General features: G+C 35.9%; 1 protein-coding gene across 1 annotated transcript in view; it reads right to left on the bottom strand.

Moving 5' to 3' along the window:
• Positions 1–25085, bottom strand: part of BTK (Bruton tyrosine kinase) — a 303295-nt gene that overhangs the window by 68812 nt on the left and 209398 nt on the right. Inside the window, exon 9 of the mRNA XM_053698951.1 lies at positions 23182–23244. Within this exon, the coding sequence (XP_053554926.1) occupies positions 23182–23244 (63 nt within the window). The remainder of the gene's footprint in view (positions 1–23181; positions 23245–25085) is intronic.

Below are 25085 nucleotides of genomic sequence, written 5' to 3'. Positions count from 1 at the left end.
ATGATGCGGGTAAAAAGAAATTGCTCAAGGGAAGTAGATTATTTGAAGGAAAGTGAGAATCTAGTTCAGCGCCTGATAGAAAGGGGCTATCAGAAAAGTGAAGTTCTAAGAATTAAAAAAGAGGTTGATAATTATAAGAGAGAGGATTTGTTACAATCAAAAAAAGTAAAAAGTATAGACCCTAGGCCTTCATCCTTAAATATTCTAACCAATATAATGAAATCTGCAGTATTGTGAAAAAATATCTCACTATTTTATATGGAGATGAAATATTGAAAGACATAATAAGTGATGGCTGCAAATTTGTTTACTCCAAAAATAATACATTGGCTAATGTTTTATCACCTAGCATGCTAAGAAGCAAAATACAAAGCAGAGATGATAGCTCATGGTTGAAACACAGAGGTAGCTTTAAATGCGGCAGTAGTCGCTGTAAAGCATGTGAGTATCACAATGTAACCAGTACCTTTACATCACATGTAACAGGAGAGACATTTGATGTACAGGGGTGTGTTAACTGCAGTTCATGTTTTGTAATTTACTTAGCTGAATGTAAACTTTGCAAAGGTCAATACGTGGGTCTCACGACACGGGATGTGAGAACCCGTATAAGAGAGCATTTGGGTGATATTAGAAATAAAGTCCCCTGCTCAGAGCTAAGCAGACACTTTATCTTTGAACATAATCAATCTGTTAAATCTTTTAGTTGGAATATTATAGAAGCTGTTAAGACGCCCAACAGAGGTGGTGATAAATCCCAGGTTTTAGGCAGACAGGAGGTCTATTGGATATTTAAATTGAGAACACAGGTCCCTATGGGGTATAATTCTGAATATGACCTTGTGAATTTTTGGAAATAATAAAATTGCCTAAATTGCCTATAGGTAATATGCAGGGACGTGCACTCATAGGAGGCAGGGGAGGCAGTGCCTACCCTCCCATATGTGACCAAAGCTTAATTACATTTAAATTAAAACACACAAAAAAAAAAGTTAAAAAAAAAAATATTTTCCCCATGTAATGCTATGGAGAGGCAGGTACAGGAACGCTTCTCTCCATTGCAGTACATGGGTCAAAGAAAAAGCTGTGCTGCAGCGCCACCTGTGTTCTGTCAATATATTAGCAGCAACAATTGGGACCAATAGGAGGCACCCCTCTTGATGCCTCCTAGCAAGTGAAGGATATATAGATTAATCAGAAAGAGGATGCAGTGAGCAGGGTCATGTGACACAACTGGAAGCTGAGTTAACCTAAGAACAGATGACACCAGCAGAAGAGAAAAGTAGTATTCTACATCTCTTGTGGGTCACAAATTGTGTTCAGATACAGCTCATTAACAGGGGGGGGGGGGGACAGTAAGTGAGCATAACCCAATACTGACAGGAAGTCAAAGGGTCAATTCAAATTTAAATCCATCATTTAAAACCCAGAGTTTGAAGTTAAGTGTGCAGTGTCCACATTATTTAAATTAAAGTTTTTGACATTGAATATTGCTAAGCCTCCATTTTTCATGGTTATTTGATTTAATTAGGTAGAAACTCCATATATGTTATGTCTGTTCAGTCAGAGGATGCAGTATCTCTTTTTATTTTTCTCTGTCTCTCCATTTATTTAAAGACTGCTGTTAACTTGTAATTCATAAATCAATTGTTGCATTGTGTTTTTAATATGTGCTGCTTTTATACAAGTTTATATTAATAAAAAGGAGATGAGTCATTTAAAAAATATAGTTTTTGAAAGGAACATGATAGTCATAATTCCATTTCCATCATTCAGATAGAAATTGCACAAAAAATAAATAAACTTTCTATTTTACTTGTATTATTATGTACTTCATTCTTTTGGTATCCATTGGTGTCCTTTGTTGAAGAGCATACCTAAGTGGGATGTGCACGTGCGTTTCTTGAACACCATATTGCAGCAGCTGTGTTGGCAGTATTGATAACTTGTCCTTTGTGTAAAACTTGTGTGGTAAATTATTTCTATTTTTACAATACAGTAGTGAGTAGAGAAGAGATTGTGTATCATTCTAATTGCTTAGTAACTGGCACTGTGCCACAGAATTGTGTGAGTGTGTGTATGTGAGCAGAGTGTGTGTGGGTGTCAGTGAGCAGAGTATGTGTGCTTTATTCTCCAGGTAATCAATACATTTCCGATGAGCTGGTGCTTTAGTGCAGTGTTTCTCAACAATGGTCCTCAAGTACCCCTAACAGGCCAGGTTTTCATTATAGCTGAATCAGTGCACAGGTGAAGTAATCAGCTGATCAGTAACTCAGTGGTTACTAACTTGCTCTCACCCATCACCTGATTATGTCACCTGTGCACTGGTTCAGCTATCATTTAAACCTGCGCTGTTGGGGGTACTTGCGGCCCTCTGTACATGTGTTTCTCCGGCGTAACATATCTAGTGCCTCACCAGCCTCTGACCTCACTGCACGTCACTGGTAATATGTATACATTGGTATCACCTACATTATTGCTTAAAGGTTACTGTATTCACTAGGAGAATTAAATGAATAATTGTTAAAACAGAATATTATTTGCTATGTAATGAAGCTCTCTAAAAATGTAAATATCAATAAGTTATTTGTACTATTTGTACTGGCTGATGAAATTGGTGATTGAACTACATAGTAGCATTATGTCTGTGTTACTTAGACCCTATTTAGGGTCCTCTATGCCCTGTATGTATATGAGACTTGTTTGCTTATATAATCATGGATAGGAAAGACTTCTATATTCTATGCTGTATATTCTTCGTTTGCATTTATCTGTAATCTTATAATATGTTCCAAGATGGTTTCTGACTATGTAGGAGTTATATAGTCTTTGCATTTGAATATGGTCTATGAATACAGCAACAGCTAGCCGAAACGCGTTAGACCCTTTCTTTCACTTTTATTTTTGAATTCTACGCTGTTTTAAGGATTTAATAAAGTAATTAATTTTTTATAAGCATACGTTTTTGGATCGCCTTTTTTTCTTACTTGTATTGCATTTATCAAGGGTTGTGGGGAGCCCCTGCCTTTTGGTCCTAGTATGCATGTTTGAGCTTCTTCATCATACTCCCCCGCACAGCCCGGATTGGATATCCAGGAGAGAGCGGAGCTGTAACGGAGACCGGAGCACCTACGTCACTTCCGGAAGTAAGTCCTGCACCCGCTTTTGGCAACGTCGGTGAATGGAAAGAGGTCGATGATCGCGCTTACACCGTGGTCGCCACCTCTGCTAACCCGAAGAAAGCCACCCCAGGAAAAAATACGGTGATTCACTGTTGGAATCAGGTAACATTGTGAGGGGTTTCTCTGTAGCGGTGTGGCAGGTGAAGAGAGAAGTTTGTGTTAGGAGTACGCCGATGTCTCTGTCCGCCTATTACTGAAGTGCTGTGTGACACTCCACTTTACTGCTAGTGTGACTTTGTTTGCTAGTACAATATTACGGCCCCTGTAGGGTATCAATTTGGCCTTCAACTCTATTTACCGCTTCAGGGAGCAGAATTAATATTGGCTTAACTGGTATAGATGTAGTACTTTTGGTTAATGGCGTACTTTTGTTATATTAGTTTATTGGAAGTACACCTCTTATAATATAACACTGTGACTCTTGACAAGGTCTATCCCTTCCAAGAACAAAGTTAAAGGGATTGTCAACACCAGAATTGTTGTTGTTTAAAAAGATAGATAATCCCTTAATTACACATTACCCAGTTTTGCATAACCAACACAGTTATAATAATACACATTTTACCTCTGTGATTACCTTATATCTAAGCCTCTGCAGACGGCCCCTTATTTCAGTTCTTTTGACAGACTTGCATTTTAGCCAATCAGTGCTCACTCCTCAGTAAATTCTCATGCATGAGCTCAATGTTATCTATATGAAACACATGAACTAACGCCCTCTAGTGGTGAAAAACTGTCAAATGCAGAGGCGGCCTTCAAGTTCTAAGAAATTAGCATATGAACCTCCTAGATTTAGCTTTCAACTAAGAATACCAAGAGAACAAATCAAAATTGGTAATAAAAGTAAATTGGAAAGTTGTTTAAAATTACATGCCCTATCTGAATCATGACAGTTTTTTTGGACTTGACCCTTAACCCCTTTCTGACAAAAAGTTTTACTCTTTGTGGTCCAATGTCGGATATATTCCGACATAGCCCTGACACGGTGGAGTTAAATCGGCGGCTGCAGTGAGAAACCCCCCCCAGGTAGCGTTGAGAAGGGTCCTTTACCCCATGCTTGGTTCCCCCACCCTTGAAATGAGTCAGACTCCCGGGGGGGGGGGGGGGTGAGCTCCTCTCCCTGTGCACTCCTATGGAGCCTGCTGCGGAAGGGCAGGTGCTGGCCTGGGATGTACATGTAACCTGGGTCGTTCTGCTTGCCCAACCGGCTTCCTGCAGTGATTCCGGTGCCTGAGCTAGGAGGGATAAGGCTGATGGTACTAAAATAAATGAAATAAGACCTGCTGGCATACTTATTCAAAATTTATAGGACCAGAAAGGGTTAAGACTCTGCTAACGTTGAAATGCCATAGCACTTTTATGCATGAAACCTATGGTTAATAGCGTAGTTATATTATATCTACAAATTAGTGGCCTGTATTGACTGAGTTCCATCCCATCTGATGCATTAGGGAGCTTGCTGGTTATAGATGTCTCAAAAGGAGATATCGAACAATGAGTTATACACATCCCTTATTGAAATTAATTTAACGGCAAACAGACACATTACATATGATCACATGAGAGCTTAGATATGGAACAAAGGGAACATAAGATTTTTTTCTTTAAAACTGCTATAATTAATAAGTTTAAGGCATGCAAAGATACTGAGTTCTGTAGATAAGCGATATGAACAAATTCCAGTCTTTGGTGGAGTCGCAGACTCAGTGTCTCTAAGAAAGTAACAGTCCATTAGTGGAATTAGGAGGCATCAAATAAGTCTCAGACTCTGAGACCTCATATAAGCGGTAGACTAGTGATCTGTCCCCCCAAGTAACAAGAGACATGCTGTGGAGTGAGCAGCCTTTCTCATCAGTTTAGAGTGGGTTTGCTATCGACGGCCAGGGCTCATAAAGGGAACTGCCATTATAACCAGAAATGTACCTGTGTTGAGATACAGTAGTCCCGGTTCTCCCATCATAGTTACGCCACACCCTGTCATTCAGTTTGCTGCACGCTGCCCTCTGCGTTGAGCTTTAAGTAAAGAGAATGCTCTCTCTAAGGGCTGGTAATTCTTGGTTGCTGGGATGCTAATTGATTTTGAAGAATATGGGTCAGCTTGGGCTCACTATTAGCTGTGTACCTAATGTCAGTAGGAACTGGGGATCGGTGATAATTGCTATCGATGCAGCAATATAGACATTGAGACCTCCCAGGTGTAGGGCAATTTGAATCAGTAAGGCACAGCTTTGCCGCTCCCGTGTGAGCCCCTCTGCCTTGTTGTTATCCCATGTAAAAGCACGTACCTCCTCCCTGCTTGATTTAGCTGCCTCACATTCTTTCCAATCCGGTTTGTGATCCATTAGCTGACTAGAGGGCGTCGTGGCATACATCATGTCTGATGTTATTATTTACTGCCCCAGAGTGTTCAGTGGGTGCCTGGTGTGTCTCATTTTGAAGCCGTCCTTTAAAGAACATAGAGTACAGATCCCTCTCTAGGTCTCGGTGGTGAACTTGTAGAAGTCTGCTAATATGTGCCTCCCATCTTGCCAGGACCTCCATTTGCACTTGGTGAGTTGAATGCAATTGTTATAGCAGAATAGTTCCTTGAGGTAGCACCTTCTTATGGTTGATTATTCTCTCTAGAAATGAAATGAAAGAGGCAGTCTAAACACAACTGCAATACCCCATGTATGGGGGGTGCTGAATCCTCGTGGTAACGCCTGTGTCTGAGGTTCCAACGATCCAGATCTGGGTCCAGTTTTGATAAACTCTGCAAATTTGGTATCTATCAGATCTACGTTTCGTGATCTGGTCAAAGCTGGAAATGGTTTTAATAAAAGTTGCAGGATGGACTAGGTAACCGGCGGGTTAGGAAAATTAAACTTAGAGCCACAGATTTTGTGACCTAACATGGCCGCTGCCTAGACACGCCCCTGTCCGCAAACTTTTTACTTTCAACTTGTAATACGCATTTTAAACTGGACGCTTACTTACTTCTAGCGAAAAAAATAGAGCACCACTTGTAATCTGTATTTACTGTTTCTTTAAAGGGACAGTCAAGTCAAAATTAAACTTGCATGATTCATACAGGGCATGCAATTTTAAACAGCTTTCCAATTTACTTTATCATCAAATTTGTTTTCTTCTTTTGGTATTCTATGTTGAATGCTAAACCTAGGTAGACTCATATGCTAATTTCTTAGCCCTTAGAGGCTGCCTCTTATCTCAGTGCATTTCGACAGTTTTTCACAGTTAGACACTGCTAGTGCTTGCGTAAGATAATGCTCACTCCTGTGGAGTTATTTATGAGTCAGCACTTATTGGCTAAAATGCAAGTCTGTCAAAAGAACTGAGATAGGGGGAAGTCTGCAGAGGCTTAGATATAAGGTAATCACAGAGGTAGTAAGTGTATTAATATCACAGTGTTTGCTGTGCAAAACTGGGGAATGGGTAATAAGTAATAAAGGGATTATCTATCTTTTTAAAATGTCAAAATTAAACTTGCATTATTCAGAAAGGACATACAATTTTAAACAACTTTCCAATTTACTTTTATCATCAAATTTGCTTTGTTCGCTTGATATTCTTTTTTGAAAGCTCAACCTAGGTTGGCTCAAATCGATTTCTAAACTATTAAAAACCGCCTCTTATCTCAGTGCATTTTGACGGTTTTTGACAGTTAGACAGTGCTAGTTCATGTGTGTGATTATAGATAACATTGTGCTCACTCCGGGGAGTTATTTAGGAGTCAGCACAGATTAGCTAAAATGCACGTCTGTCAAAAGCACTGAGATAAGGGGACAGTCTGCAGAGGCTTAGATACAAGGTAATCACAGAGGTGATAAGTGTATTAATATAACAGTGTTGGTTATGCAAAACTGGGGAATGCTTAATAAAGGGATTATTTATCTTTTTAAACAGTAAACATTTTGGTCTAGACTGTCCCTTTAAGTCCCACAAATAGGAGACCGGATCATATGAGATTACACAACTGACACTGTCGTATTTGTTTCAGTTGAAAGTTATACAATATTTATCTATCATTTTTCAGGGAAAACAATCGGCTAGATTACGATTTTTGCGGTATGAGTGAAAAAGCAGCGTTATGGCTCTTTTTCACTACCGCTGGCATTATGAGTCTTGCAGGTATTTCTGCACCGCACACTTTTTTGGCCATAACGCAACGTAATTACCGCAGCTTTCAAAAAGTCCTTTTTCAATGGGACTTCCATAGCGCCGGTATTACGAGTTTGCCTGGGATGCCAAAAAGTGAGCGGTACAGCCAATACCATCAAGATCCATACCGTAAACTGAAAGTCAGTAGTTATGGGTTTTATGATACGAAGCTGTAGCATAAAACTCATAACTAAAGTGCTAAAAAGTACACTAAACACCCATAAACCGAGGCCCTCCCGCATCGCAAACACTAAAATAAAATGATTAACCCCTAATCTGCCGCTCCGGACATCGCCGACACTATAATAAACAAATTAACCCCTAAACCACCGCACTCCCGCATCACAAACACTAGTTAAATATTATTAACCCCTAATCTGCCGCCCCTAACATCGCCACCACCTACCTACATTTATTAACCCATAATCTGCTGCCCCCAACGTCACCACCATTATAATAAATGTATTAACCCCTAAACCTAAGTCTAACTCTAACACCCCCTAACTTAAATATAATTAAAATATATCTAAATAAAAATTACTATCATTACATAAATAATTCCTATTTAAAACTAAATACTTACCTATAAAATAAACCCTAAGCTAGCTACAATATAACTAATAGTTACATTGAAGCTAGCTTAGGGTTTATTTTTATTTTACAGGCAAGTTTGTATTTATTTTAACTAGATAGAATAGTTAGTAAATAGTTATTTACTATCTAGCTAAAATAAATTCAAATTTACCTGAAAAATAAAACCTAACCTGCCTTACACTAACACCTAACCTTACACTACAATTAAATCAATTACATAAATTAAATACAATTAAATTACAAAAACAAACAAACACTAAATTACACAAAATAAAAAACAAATTACAAGATCTTTAAACTAATTACACCTAATCTAATAGCCTTATCAAAATAAAAAAAGCCCATCCAAAAATAAAAAAACCCTAGCCTAAACTAAACTACTAATTGCCCTTAAAAGGGCCTTTTGCTGGGCATTGCCCCAAAGAAATCAGCTCTTTTACCTGTAAAAAAAAAAATACAAACAACCCCCCAACAGTAAAACCCACCACCCACACAACCAACACCCCAAATAAAATCCTAACTAAAAAAAACCTAAGCTCCCCATTCCCCTGAAAAGGGCATTTGGATGGGCATTGCCCTAGGGCATTTAGCTCTTTTTTAAGTGCCCAAACCCCTAATCTAAAAATAAAACCCACCCAATAAACCCTTAAAAAATCCTAACACTAACCCCCGAAGATCCACTTACAGATTTTGAAGACCCCACATCCATCCTCAACGAAGCAGGCAGAAGTCCTCAACAAAGCGACAGAAGTCTTCATCCAACAGGTAAAAGAGCTGATTTCTTTGGGGCAATGCCCAGCAAAAGGCCATTTTAAGGGCAATTAGTAGTTTAGTTTAGGCTAGGGTTTTTTTTATTTTTTGGGGGGCTTTTTTTATTTTGATAGGGCTATTAGATTAGGTATAATTAGTTTAAATATCTGATAATTTCTTTTTTATTTTGTGTAATTTAGTGTTTGTTTGTTTTTTGTAATTTAGTTAATTGTATTTATTTTATGTAATTTATTTAATTGTAGTGTAAGGTTAGGTGTTAGTGTAACTCAGGTTAGGTTTTATTTTACAGGTAAATTTGTATTTATTTTAGCTATGTAGTTAGTAAATAGTTAATAACTATTTACTAACTATTCTACCTAGTTAAAATAAATACAAATTTGCCTGTGAAATAAAAATAAAACCTAAGCTGGATACAATGTAACTATTAGTTATATTGTAGCTAGCTTAGGGCTTATTTTTCAGGTAAGTATTTAGTTTTAAATAGAAATTAGTTATTAATAGTTGGTTTTATTTAGATTTATTTTAATTACATTAAAGTTAGGGGGTGTTAGGGTTAGGGGTTAATAACTTTAGTATAGTGGCAGCGACATTGGGGGAGGCAGATTAGGGGTTAATAACTGTAATGTAGGTGGCGGCGGTGTCAGGTGCAGCAGATTAGGGGTGTTTAGACTCGGGTTTATGTTAGGGTGTTAGGTGTAAACATAAATTTAGTTTCCCCATAGGAATCAATGGGGCTGCGCTACGGAGCTTTACGCTGCTTTATTGCAGGTGTTAGGCTTTTTTTCAGCCGTCTCTCCCCATTGATGTCTATGGGGAAATCGTGCACGAGCACGTAAAACCAGCTCACTGCAGTGCGGTATGGAGCTTAATTTTGCTTTATGCTCACATATTGCCTGATAACGCTGGGTTTTGCAAACCTGTAATACCAGCGCTGTAGGTAAGTGAGCGGTGACAATAACTTGCAAGTTAGCACCTTGCTGCTCATAACGCAAAACTCGTAATCTAGCCAAATATTTTTAAATATTTTAAATATTGCACTTTCACATGCATGATGGGAAATTTTGCAGATTGCAGAGTAAAATGTCCAAAGTTCCTAATTAAAATGTCAAAACCTATTGCTTAGAAATCAAATAAATAAAAAATAAAATATTAATAACAAAAGTGGTGTGTAGGTGATGGCTTTATGGCTAATTAATAGGGAATATACATTTTCAGGACACTGGGGTCCTTTTGTCGAGCTTGCTTCTAATTGAATTGAATAGTATAGAAATGGATTCAAATAAACTCCCAAGTTGTATATGAAATATTCTAATAAGTACTGGAAAGGGACTAGTGAGACAGAAAAGAATGAATTAAAAAACAAAGTGCTAGATTACAAGTGGAGCACAAAATATTAGTGATATAGGGGCTGAATAATCATTGTGCGAGCGGACATAATCTGATATTGCGGATCATGTCTGCTGCACATCGATAAATGCTGACAGCATATGCTCTCGGCATTTATCATTGCACCAGCAGTTCTTGTGAACTGCTGGTGCAATGCCGCCCCCTGCAGATTCGCGGCCAATCGATTGCTAGCAGTGAGTGTCAATCAACTCGATCGTATTCAATCGGGTTGATTTCTGGCGATGTCTGTCCGCCGCCTCAGAGTAGGCGGACAAATTATGGAGCAGCGGTTTTTAGACCGCTGCTTCATAACTTGTGTTTCCGCAAGCCTGAAGGCTCGCCAGAAACACGGGACATCAAGCTCCATACAGAGCTTGATAAATATGCCCCATTGTGTGCTAACATCGCTCAAGTTAAATAATTACCACTCATATTACAAGTTGAACTAATATTTACATGTTGTATAGTGTGAGTGCGCTAAATCACTAACATAATAGGCTTCTATGCTGAAAAACTCATATCAACTATCATGAGTGCTAAGCCAAAAGTGCGCTAAGCAGAGGGTCAGATAGTAAAGTTCTTGATTTATTATTAAAATATATGTTTAAAACAGACCTCAAACCTGAGTACTGGTTTGTTTTAACTTTTGTTCTCTTCCTGTGTTGGTTGTTTTTAACTTGTTTTTTTAATAACATTTTTGAAACTTTTTTTTATTCCGCCTTGGATATATTTTTGTGCTGACCATGTTTAAAATACTGCACACATACATACATACATACATATGTGCACATATAAAGACACACACACATATATATATATATATATATATACACACATATATACATACATACACACACACACATATACATATATATATATATATATATATATATATATATATATATATATATATATATATATATACATAAAGATACACACATATACATATACACCTTTAAGTTCTTCCCAGTCCAGCACCTTGTCATATACCATATCCCTTTAAATCCCTGTTAAAACATTTATTTGAATAATAAACCTTTATTTTACATTTAATATGTATAAATATGCATGAAATACTTGATTTCCATATACTGTGTTATGCATGTGTTTTGTTAAGCATATGTTCAAGAGATAACACTTTACTTCAGGTCTCCAAAAGCTCTACATTTTGCGGTGCTATTTTGTGTTGCGCTTGAGTGCAACACTATTTTCACCACTTGTATTATGAGCAATAATAGCGCATCATGTACTATTCATTCATAGTATAGCTAAAAAAATGCAACTGCATTAAGATTCTCAGTTTTTTTACCGTTCTCATGTAATAGAAGATTGCACGCTATTCTTAGCGCAGGATTGTGATAAGCATAACACACCCTGGGCCTGATATTCTAAACCTCTCTGCTACGAGCACAGCGAGATCACTCACAAGATTCTAAGACCATGATGATCTAAAACTCTCCAATCTGGCAAGAGGTCTTGTCAGTACTGGAAGGTCCCTAAAATAATTTGACAAAGGCAAATTTTATCTGAAGAGTTGTTCAGAAGACCCCTGCATTTCTATATGTGAACGAGAGACAAGCCCAGTGCAATATAGCACTGTATTACATGAGAGTTCTGCTGATTTCCTACTTTGTGCTTTGCATTTTATATTACTTTAGACTTCAGATAAAGTTTTATATAAACTGCACTGTCCATTTTCTATTTTAATGCATAAAGATACTGTACACAGCAGTGTATTTAGGATTGTGATTTTGCATATTTTGATTATGCTTTGACAGTTGCTGAGTAACTTTAAATGGATATTAAACAGTTCTTCTTTGGTAAAAACAAATATGTTAATTAAAGTAGACATAAAAAGAAACACATTGTGTAAAAGAAAAAAACCCAGCAAACAACTTACTTGTTTTCTTGCATAATGAGCACTTAGAAATTCTCAGTGTAGTCTTACCCTCAATATGATAAGGGAGCTGACATGTTTGAAATTTAGGTTACATTCTGGCTGATCTGGGCATGAGCAAATATTACTCAGAAACACTGAGGGGATATGTTTAACCTTACTAATCCCTGATCTAAAGTGAGTTCTTAGGAGAAGACAACACAGCTCTTGGCCTATCTGTCTCTCTCTATATCTTGGAAATATAGGTGTGAACAGTTTGTGAAATATCATCTTCACACCTTTTTTATAACCAAGATACCTCTCTCTATACAGACATGCATTTATATATTTTTAACTTTAATTTTTAATTTTCAATTTTAATTTTAACCCTTAATACAACAGTCCAACATTATTACCTTCCTCCATTGGCTTTTATGTTTAAAACCAAGACACAAATGATTTCTTAAGATATATGTCTCATCCAATACAAAAAAAAATATACCAATTTTAAATCAAATTCTACGAGACTTTGGGGGTTTTCTCCGGTTATAAAGTTAATTCTTTAAAATCAGAAATTTATTGGTTAAGCAAAAATAAGGACTTGTAACAATCCCTCCCTTTCAAAGAAGCAAAAGACTATTTTTCCTACTTGGGCATAAAGCTGTCAATTAATTTTGAAGAATGGTATGACTTTAATTACCCACCAATCTTTCTTAAAATTAAACATCACATGGGAAAGTGGGCTAAATTTAAACTTACCCTGACAGGTAAAACTAATTTAATCAAAATGTTGTTATTTCCCAAATTGTTGTATCTTATGCAAAATCTTCCAATAATAATTAAAAAACAAGATCTCAAAAGATTTAAACAAGGATGTATACAATTCTTATGGGGAAAAAAAAGAAGAGCAATTTCATATAAAAAAACTCATGTTATTTAGAACGGAAGGAGGATTAGCGCTACCTGACAGAGATATACAATTTAGTCTGTATTGGAAAGGTTGCTTTAGACTGGTTGACTGAAGCCGATTATTATGCTGCCCTTCCCTTTGAGAGAGTTTTAGCATATCCATATTCCCTTAATGCTCTTCTCCATACACCCAAAGATAAATGCCCTCATAAAATTAAATGCATGCCTACTATTCAGACGGTAATTTTGGCATGGCAGAAAATATTGCAAATCTTAGACATCAATGTTTTATTCTCTACCTACCTACCCATTTTAGGAAACCCTAATTTTGTGCCAGCTCTGGAATCTAATATTTTCAAAAATTGGGCCCAAAGAGGGATTAACACGGTATACCAATTTATAGACAAAGAAACAAGGGTCTGCAAGACTTTTACTAAAATTAAGCAAGATTTTGAGATAATAAACAAAGAATTTTACGCCTTCCTACAGATTAGGCATTACGTACAAGAGATCTTACAAAACAATTTAGGGATAGATTCTTGGGACAAAATAGAACCTGTTATAAATCTCTTTAAGGCAGGTAGATATAGCATTTCAACTATATATAGGTTGATTAACTCCACCAATGGTCTTACTAATTTACAAAGACTAGCGGAAATCTGGCAGATATCACCAGAAAGAATTCAGGAAAGTTACAATCTTATAGATAGAGCAACAGTTTCCTCCTCATGGAGGGAGACGCACACCAAATTCATAAATAGAATGTATATTACTCCACAAGTGAAGGCTAAGTGGGATAAATCTATGGCATCTTGCCAAAAATGTAAGAATACCAATGCAGACCTAGAGCATTGTTTTTGGTATTGTCACAAAATTAAAAAGTTTTGGTACAAAATAGGTAATTGGGTCAGCAAAATCAACCAATGCAAATTTCAAATAACAGACAAGAATGTCTTTTTCATTATTAATCAAGAAGAGGCAGTGTATAAAAACACCCGCCAACTGACTATTATAATTATTACAGGAAGGCTTCTAATTTTGAAATATTGGAAATCTAAAAAAAAACCAAGCTTGAAAGAATTCATGCATAAACTCCAAAACCAAATAATATTGGAACAAATTGACACGTCAGTAAATTCCGAGGTTCAAATTAAGAATTTTTTCTTTAAGTGGAAAATTATAATTGTCAGCTTTTCAGAAACTATACAGAGACAGAAAATTGCTCCGTTTAGGGGTACAATTTACATGGAACAGGCGATAGCAAATAAAGATTATCCTGCGTAAATAGGGCGGAGTGGGGGGGAGAGGACGAGAGACGAGAGACGTGTGAGAAGAGGGGTGCCCTTTTTTTTTTTTCCCTCCTACCCTATGTCAATTTTTATGTTATTTTTATTTTTAAGTTATTAGAAAATCTCCAATTCGATATGCAATCAAGGTCTTAGTACCAATCATTGATTCTATAGATGCATGTTTAGAAATTAATAATTAAAATCATTTCTTTTTGTTCAGTTTCAAACTTTTTGTACTTCTAATGTAATGAGGCTTATGATCATAAATGCTTGGTTTAGCTTGTATCGTTAAAATTAATGTATACGTGGCTACAAAATATATTGTGACACTATTAGCAATTGCGTTGTATCTATAAGGATTCCTGATGCTCTTGTTTTTCCTTATTCTTTTATTTTCTGTTAATGAAATTGTATGCCGAATTGGTCAATAAAGATATATTTAAAAAAAAAAAAGATATATGTCTCATAGACTCCAACAAGATAGTCATTTTTGGGTAGATATATACAATGGAAGTAGTTTCTTGTCGCCATCCAAAGTCTTTCTGATAGACCCTTTTTGTTTATAATCCCCATGTTGATCATGGATGTCACCAACTAATATAGGTTTGTTAACTTTTCCAATTAATAGATACCAATCCATTGATTTTAAATGGCTAAGTAACAGGATAGCTCTCTCCTTCAATTCAAAAAAGACGAACACCTCTTGCTCTCACTGTATACTATCTAATATCGGACTAAAGCTCAGGCTGTCCTCACATACTTAAAGTGATATCCAAGGTTAATGGAAACAGCACACCTTTATCTTTTTCCAGTGGGGCACGGAGTGACAGGCTTGCCAAGTCTCCTCAATATCCAAAAAATTAAAAGAACTCCAGCCTCCACATTCAATAAAAGACCTTTATTCTTTCACATATAGGGTCCCAGCAACATATACAACGTTTCAAGCCTGCAATAGGCTCTTAGTCATGTACACTTTAAAGGGACACTGAACCCAATTTTTTTCTTTTGTGATTCAGATAGAGCATGAACTTTTAAGCAACTTTCTAATTTACTCCTATTATCAATTTTTCTTCGTTCTCTTGCTATCTTTATTTGAAAAAGAAGGCATCTAAGTTTTTTTTGGGTTCAGAACTGTGGACAGCACTTTTTTATTGGTGGATGAATTTATCCACCAATCAGCAAGAACAACCCAGGTTGTTCACCAAAAATGGGCCGGCATCTAAACTTACATTCTTGCATTTCAAATAAAGATACAAAGAGAATGAAAAACATTTCATAATAGGAGTAAATTAGGAAGTTGCTTAAAATTTCATGCTCTATCTGAATCACGAAAGAAAAAAAATTTAGGTTCAGTGTCCCTTTAACCCCTTAATGACCACAGCACTTTTCCATTTTCTGTCCGTTTGGGACCAAAGCTATTTTTACATCTTTGAGGTGTTTGTGTTTAGCTGTAATTTTCCTCTTACTCATTTACTGTACCCACACATATTATATACCGTTTTTCTCACCATTAAATGGACTTTCTAAAGATACCATTATTTTCATCATATCTTATAATTTACTATAAAAAAATTATAAAATATGAGGAAAAAATGGAAAAAAACACACTTTTTCTAACTTTGACCCCCAAAATCTGTTACACATCTACAACCACAAAAAAACACCCATGCTAAATAGTTTCTAAATTTTGTCCTGAATTTAGAAATACCCAATGTTTACATGTTCTTTGCTTTTTTTGTAAACTATAGGGCCATAAATACAAGTAGCACTTTGCTATTTCCAACCCCTTTCTTTTCAAAATTAGCGCTAGTTACATTAGAACACTGATATCTTTCAGGAATCTCTGAATATCCATTGACATGTATATATTTTTTTTTAGTAGACAACCCAAAGTATTGATCTAGGCCCATTTTGGTATATTTCATGCCACCATTTCACCGCCAAATGCAATCAAATACAAAAAATCGTTCACTTTTCACAAATTTTTTCACAAACGTTTGGTTTCTAACTTAAATTATTTACAAACAGCTTGTGCAATTATGGCATAAATTGTTGTAAATTCTTATCTGGGATCCCCTTTGTTCAGAAATAGCAGACATATATGACTTTGGCGTTGCTTTTTGGTAATTAGAAGGCCGCTAAATGCCACTGCGCACCACATGTGTATTATGCCCAGCAGTGAAGGGGTTAATTAGGGAGCATGTAGGGAGCTTTTTGGGATAGTTTTAGCTTTAGTGTAGTGTAGTAGACAACCCCAAGTATTGATCTAGGCCAATTTTGGTATATTTTATGCCACCATTTCACCGCCAAATGCGATCAAATTAAAAAAAAAGTTAAATTTTTCTCAATTTTAGGTTTCTCACTGAAATTATTTACAAACAGCTTGTGCAATTATGGCACACATGGTTGTAAATGCTTCTCTGGGATCCCCTTTGTTCAGAAATAGCAGACATATATGGCTTTGGCATTGCTTTTTGGTAATTAGAAGGCCTCTAAATGCCGCTGCGCATCACACGTGTATTATGGCTAGCAGTGAAGGGGTTAATTATGTAGCTTGTAGGGAGCTTGCAGGGTTAATTTTATCTTTAGTGTAGAGCTCAGCCTCCCACCTGAAACATCAGACCCCCTGATCCCTCCCAAACAGCTCTCTTCCCTCCCCCACCCCACAATTGTCCCCGCCATCTTAAGTACTGGCCAGTACTAAAATAAAAGGTATTTGGCCATTTAAAAAAAAAAAAAAGCATATTTACATATGCTGATGTGTATGATCCCCCCTTAGACCCCAACCTCACTGATCCCCCACCTAACAGCTCTCTAACCCTTCCCCTCTGCCTTAATGGGCGCCATCTTGGGTACTGGCAGCTGTCTGCCAGTACCCAGTTTTGCAAAAAATGTGCCTTTTTATTTAAAAAAAAGCCCTTTTCTGTAGTGTAGCTTTCCCCCCCACCAAGACCAACCCCCCACCCCTTCCAGATCCCTTAGATTATATTTTTAAAGTTTAAACTTTATTTTTTGTGTTTACTTTTTACTTTATGTTTTTCTGTAGTGTAGCGGTTCCCACCCGCTCCCGCCCCGTGCACGAGCCCGCCCTCCAACCCCCGTGCACGTGCGCGCTCCCGTGCGCGCCCCCGTGGGTCCCTCCCCCGATCCCGCCCCCCTCCACTCCATACAGAACATCGATGGCCGCCCACCCGCCTCCCACGTAAGCTCCCACCCACCAACGATACCGGCCATCGATGTCCGGTGCAGAGAGGGCCACAGAGTGGCTCTCTCTGCATCGGATGGCCAAGGGGGGTTATTGCAGGATGCCTCCATATCGAGGCATCACTGCAATAACCGGAAAGCAGCTGGAAGCGAGCAGGATCGCTTCCAGCTGCTTTCCAGACCAAGGACGTACGCCACACGTCCTCGGTCATTAAGTGTATTTTTTTTTAGGACGTGTGGCGTACGTCCTTGGTCGTTAAGGGGTTAACTATACAGGTTCCTGCCTTTTATACCTGCACCTGAAAACACAGCTGTTACAACAGCAGCATCTTGTGGATGCAAATCATATTGCATCAATATTTATTTCTTATGTTTTCTAAATGGAATAGGTAAGTGACATCTGTATATAAGAATTAAAAACAACAACATAAAACCTATATATACAATTAAAAGAGGAGCATAGAAATTTGACCAACTAGAGAAATACCATAGCATTAGGGGCTAGTGTACAGAGTAAATATTAAAAATTAAAAAGGGCAAATACTTGAAAATTCAATTTTTTAAAAAGTTTTTTTAAATTCTTTTATGTTTTTATTTTCATTATAGCTAAATAACATTTTACCAAAATTCTGCATTAAATTAATTCTCCCAGACTTATTTATATGCACTATGGGGGATATAAGATCTTAATAAAATAGACTCCAGTCAAAGTCCTTGTTCAGACCCTTGGGAATTCTATTAAAAAAGAGGCTGTCCCTGTGTGTGGCGAGATGTCTTCTATAGAAATAATGAGAGCTCTCTGCTAGGTAAACATTTGCAATGGAGGGCGAAGTACACAGGGGGAGTCCAGTATGTTTTATTACTCTTAATACAAATCAAATTACGCATTTTCAGTGCATTGTACCTTAAATTCACTGTAATTTTTGTAGGCATAGGTTTTTCTTTCAGAATAATCAGTGTTTTGAGTATTTTGGTGAAAGCTCTACACTTTTTAACTTGCAAGAAAAAAAGTGAGAACTGTAGTGCGAAAATGTTTATAGAATTAAACTGGGATTTGAGAAAAAATTTCATATAAGCCCATGGAACGCCCATGTTCAGCCCATTTTACAAAAAAATAATTACGCTTTGTATTTAATACTTTTTAAGTATGAATTTCTTGCTTTTTTTTGCACATACAGCATACTCTGTGCATAGTTAAAACAATTTTTAATTTAAAATGATTTTTGGTGAATAGTTTTGTTATGAATTTTGATGTACCTTAACAATACAATTTTTAACTACGTATTTTTGTGTGAATGGTTCAATTATTTGTTTTGTGATATTTTAAAATTACAAATTCTATTGTGCACTTTTGTAATGTATGCTCTCCTTCCCATATGAAAATGCAATATACACCCCTTAGCAAGACAATCTGTTTTCAGGGTATTTATATAATTCCCCCAGGGAAATATAAGGGCTGGCGATAATTCTTATAGAATCTCACCAGGCTAGGGATCTTTTTAGAATCGGGGTCCAAGAGAGATGCCTTCCATAGAAAGTAAGGAGGCTCTCTGGAATACATAAATTACCAGGGGAGAGTGAAGTTAACAGGAGAACACCGGTGATTGATATAAAGGCTCAGTTTGCAGCAAATGCAAACTAAACTGAAATGCCTTTGCCTCTAGTTTAGTATATATTACTTCTGTCACTTTAACTTCTGTCAGTTAAATAAGTAATAATACAATACCAGCAGCACCGTGACCTTGAGATACAGGTACTCAACTTTATTCCAGCATAGAGGGAACAGAAAAAGACGTTTCGGGCTATCTGCCCTTATTCATGTCATAACAGGTAATACCCAAAATGCTCACCTTTATACACAATCACAGGTGGTTTAATTAATTTGACCTTTTCATTAACTCCTTCATACTTCTTGCAGAGTTTACTTATATTATATCTCCACCTTGTGGTATCTAGTATATAAACATTTAAAACAAAAACAGAACATTGTGGCAGCGAATATCTATACAAATAAATTCCATTCCATGTCCCTATTCATTCCTTTTGGATACATAGAATCTAATTTATAAATCCAATGTGCTTCTCGCCTCTTAAGATGTAGCTCTCTATTACCTCCCCTTCTTAAAGGGGCAACATGTTCAATTATCTGAAATCTAAGTTGAGAGACAGAATGACCAGCTTCAACAAAGTGGTGAGCCACTGGGGCTTCCTTACGTCTTATTGCTGATTTATGCTGTATCATTCTGTCTCTCACTTTTTGGGTCGTCTTGCCCAAATAAATAATCCGACATGGACATTTGATTAAATAAATTACATAAGTAGTATTGCATGTGTGAAATCCACAGATTTTAAATTTCTGACCTGTAAGGGGATGTGTGAATATATCTCCTTTAATCATACTATTGCAATTTGAGCATGATAGACAAGGGAAGCAACCATTCCTCTTGGATGTAATATATCCTGTATTATCTGTTTTATTGCTGCCTACATCAGCCCTCACCAATCTATCATTAATATTGCAAGACCTTCTATATACTGGAAGGGGATAACTTTTAAAAACCTCATGTGATGGATGACAATCTCTCAATAAGCGCCAATGTTTCCTCACAATCCCTGAAATACGTTTACTTAGCACATTATACTCAGAAACAAAAGCCATTCTATTCTGTTTTTGTTTACTCCCTTCATTTATTTTGGGTCTCAATACCTCTGTTCTGGGAATTTCATGGACTTTTTTAATAGTTTTGTGAATATTAGATTTAGGGTAACCCCTTACAATAAACTTATTACCCATCTCACTTAATCTGGTTTTAATCAAAGAGTCATCTTGTACAATGCGTCTCACTCTCAATAACTGGCTATATGGAAGGGACTTAAGTAGGGTCTCTGGATGTGCGCTAGTAAAGTGCAACAAACTGTTGCAATCTGTCTCTTTAGTATATAAATCTGTTTTTAAAACATTACCTTCCTTATATACTAGAGTATCCAAAAAAGGGACAGATATTTCACTATGTGTCAATGTGAACTTAATGTGGGATGTAGCAGCATTAAGGGTAGATACAAATTTCTCTAGGGATCCAATGTCACCCCACCACACGCCAAAAATGTAATCTATGTAACGCCACCAGGTGGCGCCACATAGTAAGACCAATTCATTTTCAAATATAAATTTTTCTTCAAATTGATTCATGTATATATTGGCGTAGGTAGGGGCGACATTGGATCCCATGGCAGTTCCCTGTCTCTCTGCATTTAGAAAGTGTCCTGGAATAAAAAACAATTGTAATAGAGAACAATTTCCAACAATTCTATGATAAATTCTTGTTGAATAATCAGGTAATCATTAGTGGAGAACAATGTTTTCCTTACAGCTCCTAATCCACTAGAGTGGGTAATAGATGTGTATAAACTAGTTACGTCTAGAGTATACAATATACATTTATTGGAAGAAATATCTAGATTTTCCAGTTTCACCAAGAAATCACTAGTATCTTTTATATAAGACATAGATTTTACTACATATGGTTGTAATAATTTGTCTAAAAAGATGGAAATATTTGAAAATACAGAGTTAGTGCTGGCCACAATTGGTCTCCCCGGTGGTGTAGATCTATTCTTATGAATCTTTGGGAGCGTGTAAAATACAGGAATAATAGCATCCTCTACCAACAAAAACTTTTTGGTGTCTGAATCTATAATGCAATTTTTTACAGCTCTTTCCACGCATCCAAAGATTTCTTTCTTGATTAATTTTGTGGGGTCATTAGTCAATTTTTTATAAACATTGTTAAATAAGTGTAATGTAAATTTTGAGCAAATTTAACTTCCTTTTGTCTCTAATTTAGTATAAATTACTTCTGTCAGATTAACTTCTGACAGTTAAATAAGTCACCTGCATACAGCTGGTGAGATAATTCAGTGACACCAGCTTGTGTAAAATGCTTACAGCATTTCCTGAGAATTGTGAGCGAGCTTCAGACAAACCCTGGGAACTCCCCTGTTGATCCCACTTTCTGAAGCTGTCAGTTTTATTTTAAAATAGAGCAAATAAAAACTGCAATGTAATTTGTAAAAAATACACATTAATATATAAAATATGATCCTAATTTGCTAAAGTAACACATAAACTTTAAAAACATAATCCTAATTTGTAAAATCACTGATATATCTCATTCTAAATGCATTCACATACAAAAGAGAAAGTGCAGAGTTTAAATGCAATAATACTGAAAGAATCCTATTTGAAGTGTAAAGTTATATGAAATACAAAGCACAAAGTGTAAGTGTAACAAAACTCTCATATCATGCAGTGGTACATTGCACTGGACTTGTCTCTCCAGCTACAAAAGTGCAGAGAATACCCCTTAGAGTATGTGCCCGTTTATGATCTTCTGACATATCTCGCAGTGCTGGAGGATAATTTTAGATCATCTCATCTGTGTGGACTGCTTTATGGGAGACATCTCTCATCTCTCTGGAACTTCCAGGTTCTGTCCTTTTTCTTATGACATTCAGTGAGTTCAGCCACCAGGACAGGATCCTGATGCACTCCGCTTACCACTTTTGCCAAAATAGAGAATTTACCATTAACAACTCTCTGCACTACAATCCAATTGCAAATATTGTCCTCTAAACTGACCTCTAAATTGATTCAATAATCTTCAAAATCTAACTATATCACAGGCACAGCAACACCCTCACCTATATTTTACTTACTTCCTCATAGATTGCAATTAGGTTAGTTTACATGATCTGTCCTTCTTTATACCATGATGACTCCTACTAATGATATTGTTGTTCAACATGCATTCCTGAATATCCCTCAATGCACTAATATGTGAATGGATCTTTATTTGAATGTATATTTATGTATTCTGATGTATGTGTGTACATTTATGTTTTAGGAAATGTAGTTATCTTTATGCATTTGTTTGCACGTGCTCATAACTCCAAATACGCAAAATAAGGAAAGTGCGACTGAGGGCTGTTGATCAGGTGGGAGATCTGATAACTGTCTAGTGGTGGAGCCAGAATCGTTGGTGGTCATGAATCACTTGAACCAGAAAACCTGCTTAGAATAAAGCACTATCCCAGCTAGTCTTTTTAATGCATGAGAATCAGGAAGGGGAAGTACTTAGGTAAACATCTTTTAATTTGGGAGTAACACAAAGGATCTGGGACACTTGGTGACTGTGTAAGTTGGTTAGAGACATTATTATCTCTTTTCCTCTTTTCATGATATTATGTTCTCAATTTATTTGTAAATGTGTGCCCTGGCCACTGCAGACGGACTATACAATAGCGATTAATAGAGCTTTAATTAATCAAGATTATGTAAGCAAATTCACCTAAAAATGCTGTCTGTGGATATTTCAGATGTGCAACATAATAGAATTATTCAAATTGGTCTTGGAATACTTGCAATGTCAAAAAGGTCATTTCGGGGGTTTAGGTGTCGAATTTGATAAGTGTACATTGGTCTCAAAAACCTGTCAAAAGGTCTGCGAGCTGAAAACAAGCCCAAGGCTTCAAGAAATAGCTGAAAACCCGCTATTGTGATAAAAAATGAAGTGACCTTTTGAGTAAAAAACAAATCAGACGGTAGATTGTAATTGCATTCTAAAATAAATTCATACTTATATATCATGTTAATTTATTGGACAACTCCAGAAACATCTTATAATTACAAGGTGTTTACAGACCCCTTTAAAGGTCACATAAGGCATTTATCAGTAGAAGTGTTCAACCAACCTCTAGCATTGGGCTGTAATAAATGAATGATGATTTTCTAGTAGACAAATCAGATACTCACTCATATATCTCCATTGGATCCTGTGCTTCTGTGACGTAGTTACCAGGTATATATCCCTCCTGTCTGTAAAATAAAGCACATACAACCCACATAGGGCCAGATTACGAAGTGGCACACTGTTTGGCATGAGCAATATCTAGTTTATTGAGGCTGTTTCGCACATTGGAAGGAGTGCTCGGATTACAAGTTGAAAGTAAATGCGATTTACGCTAGAATGATTACCACAACCTCAGAGTTCTAGTTAACTGTTATACAAGACAAAGAAGTGTCACAAAACACATAAAAATGCATTGAAAAGTACAGTTACATTCATAATTACACTATTTTTATAAAAATTATTTAAAAAAAAAACATTGCACAAAAAAGTTATAAGGGCTCAAAGATATGAAAAGACATGCAAAGGTTTTTTAAAGAAGAGATTCATATACATACATGTCTAAATATGTGTATATATATATATATATATATATATATATATATATATATACTGTATATATATATATATATATATATATATATATATGTGTGTGTGTGTTTGTTTGTATGTGTGTACATATGTATTTATATATTTATATGTGTATATATGTATTTACAGCCTTATCTACATATAAACACATAAATACATATGTACACATACTGTATACAGACATATATAAATATAAGTGCATTGAAGTCCTTTGCAGTCAAGTAGATTAAAACATGTAAAATCCTATTTATGCAATATTCATATTTAATTGTGTTATACTGTGTATTTACTGTAAATATTTCACATTCCAATGTTCTTCACATAGCAGAATACGTATTTTTTAAAGTGATATTCACACACACATATATATATATATATATATATATATATATATATATATATACACTGCATATATATATATATATATCACATTAGTCCTTATCTCCAAAGAAGCATTATCTAACGCTATTTTCTATTTTTTGCATAACCCTTGTCTGAACCATTGTTTTACTTATCTACAAATTAGCAGGAGTCTACCTTTAACATTTTGACTTTAATACAATTGCATATATGTGTGTTGTTATAGTCCACATACATAGCTCTTGTTGTCACCAAGATTTTTCTATTTACAGTTAAAATCTACTGATAATTTAGTATAGGCTTGTGTTGGTGGAGCATACGTAATTTAAATAGTGATTGTAAAGATATCCAAACATATTTTTATACTCTATTCAACTAAACCTATACCCTCATATAGTCTATTATACAGACTATTGCGTGACTCTAAAGATATTTATATTTATATATATATTTTTTCAACTAAATCTATATTCTCATATAGCCCGTTATACAGATTATTGTGTAATCTTATATTTGTGCTTCCCAAACATATGCCTCATAGTATATCATATCTTAGTTGATATACAAGATATTCATTCAAAAAAAACTTTACGTATTTACTAGCTATTAACATCATTCTCCAATGTACATATGTTCACCACTGTTTACATTTTTGTAACAGTTTCACATCACAATTAAATGTTGTATATCAACACTCAAAATTAGCCTTAAGAAGTGATATATGTACACTGTAGAATAGATCCTTGCTGGTTTAGTTAATCTTAGGTAAAAGATTGTGGAATCATATACAATATGGATGCTGAAAATTTGTCAACAGAAATTGTAACAATAGATACGCAGCAAACAATGTTTTATTCATTGAGAAATCCTAATGACATATGTAATAGATATTTTGATACAATTTTCTCAATAGACGATTCTGACTTAGATTTACCTGAATTATTTTCTAGAATAGAGGTATTGATGATAAAGGCAGAAAAACTAAAATATGATAAGTGGACATTAGAAAAATACGTAAATCTAAAAATGATACCAAGGGGTTTACGTATTAATACATTTCCCACATTTGAGGTAGAGG

Source organism: Bombina bombina, chromosome 1 (assembly GCF_027579735.1).
Source record: "Bombina bombina isolate aBomBom1 chromosome 1, aBomBom1.pri, whole genome shotgun sequence".
Lineage (NCBI taxonomy): Eukaryota > Metazoa > Chordata > Amphibia > Anura > Bombinatoridae > Bombina > Bombina bombina.
Note: the sequence above shows the minus strand (reverse complement) of the source record. Positions and strands in the feature narration are given on the sequence as shown.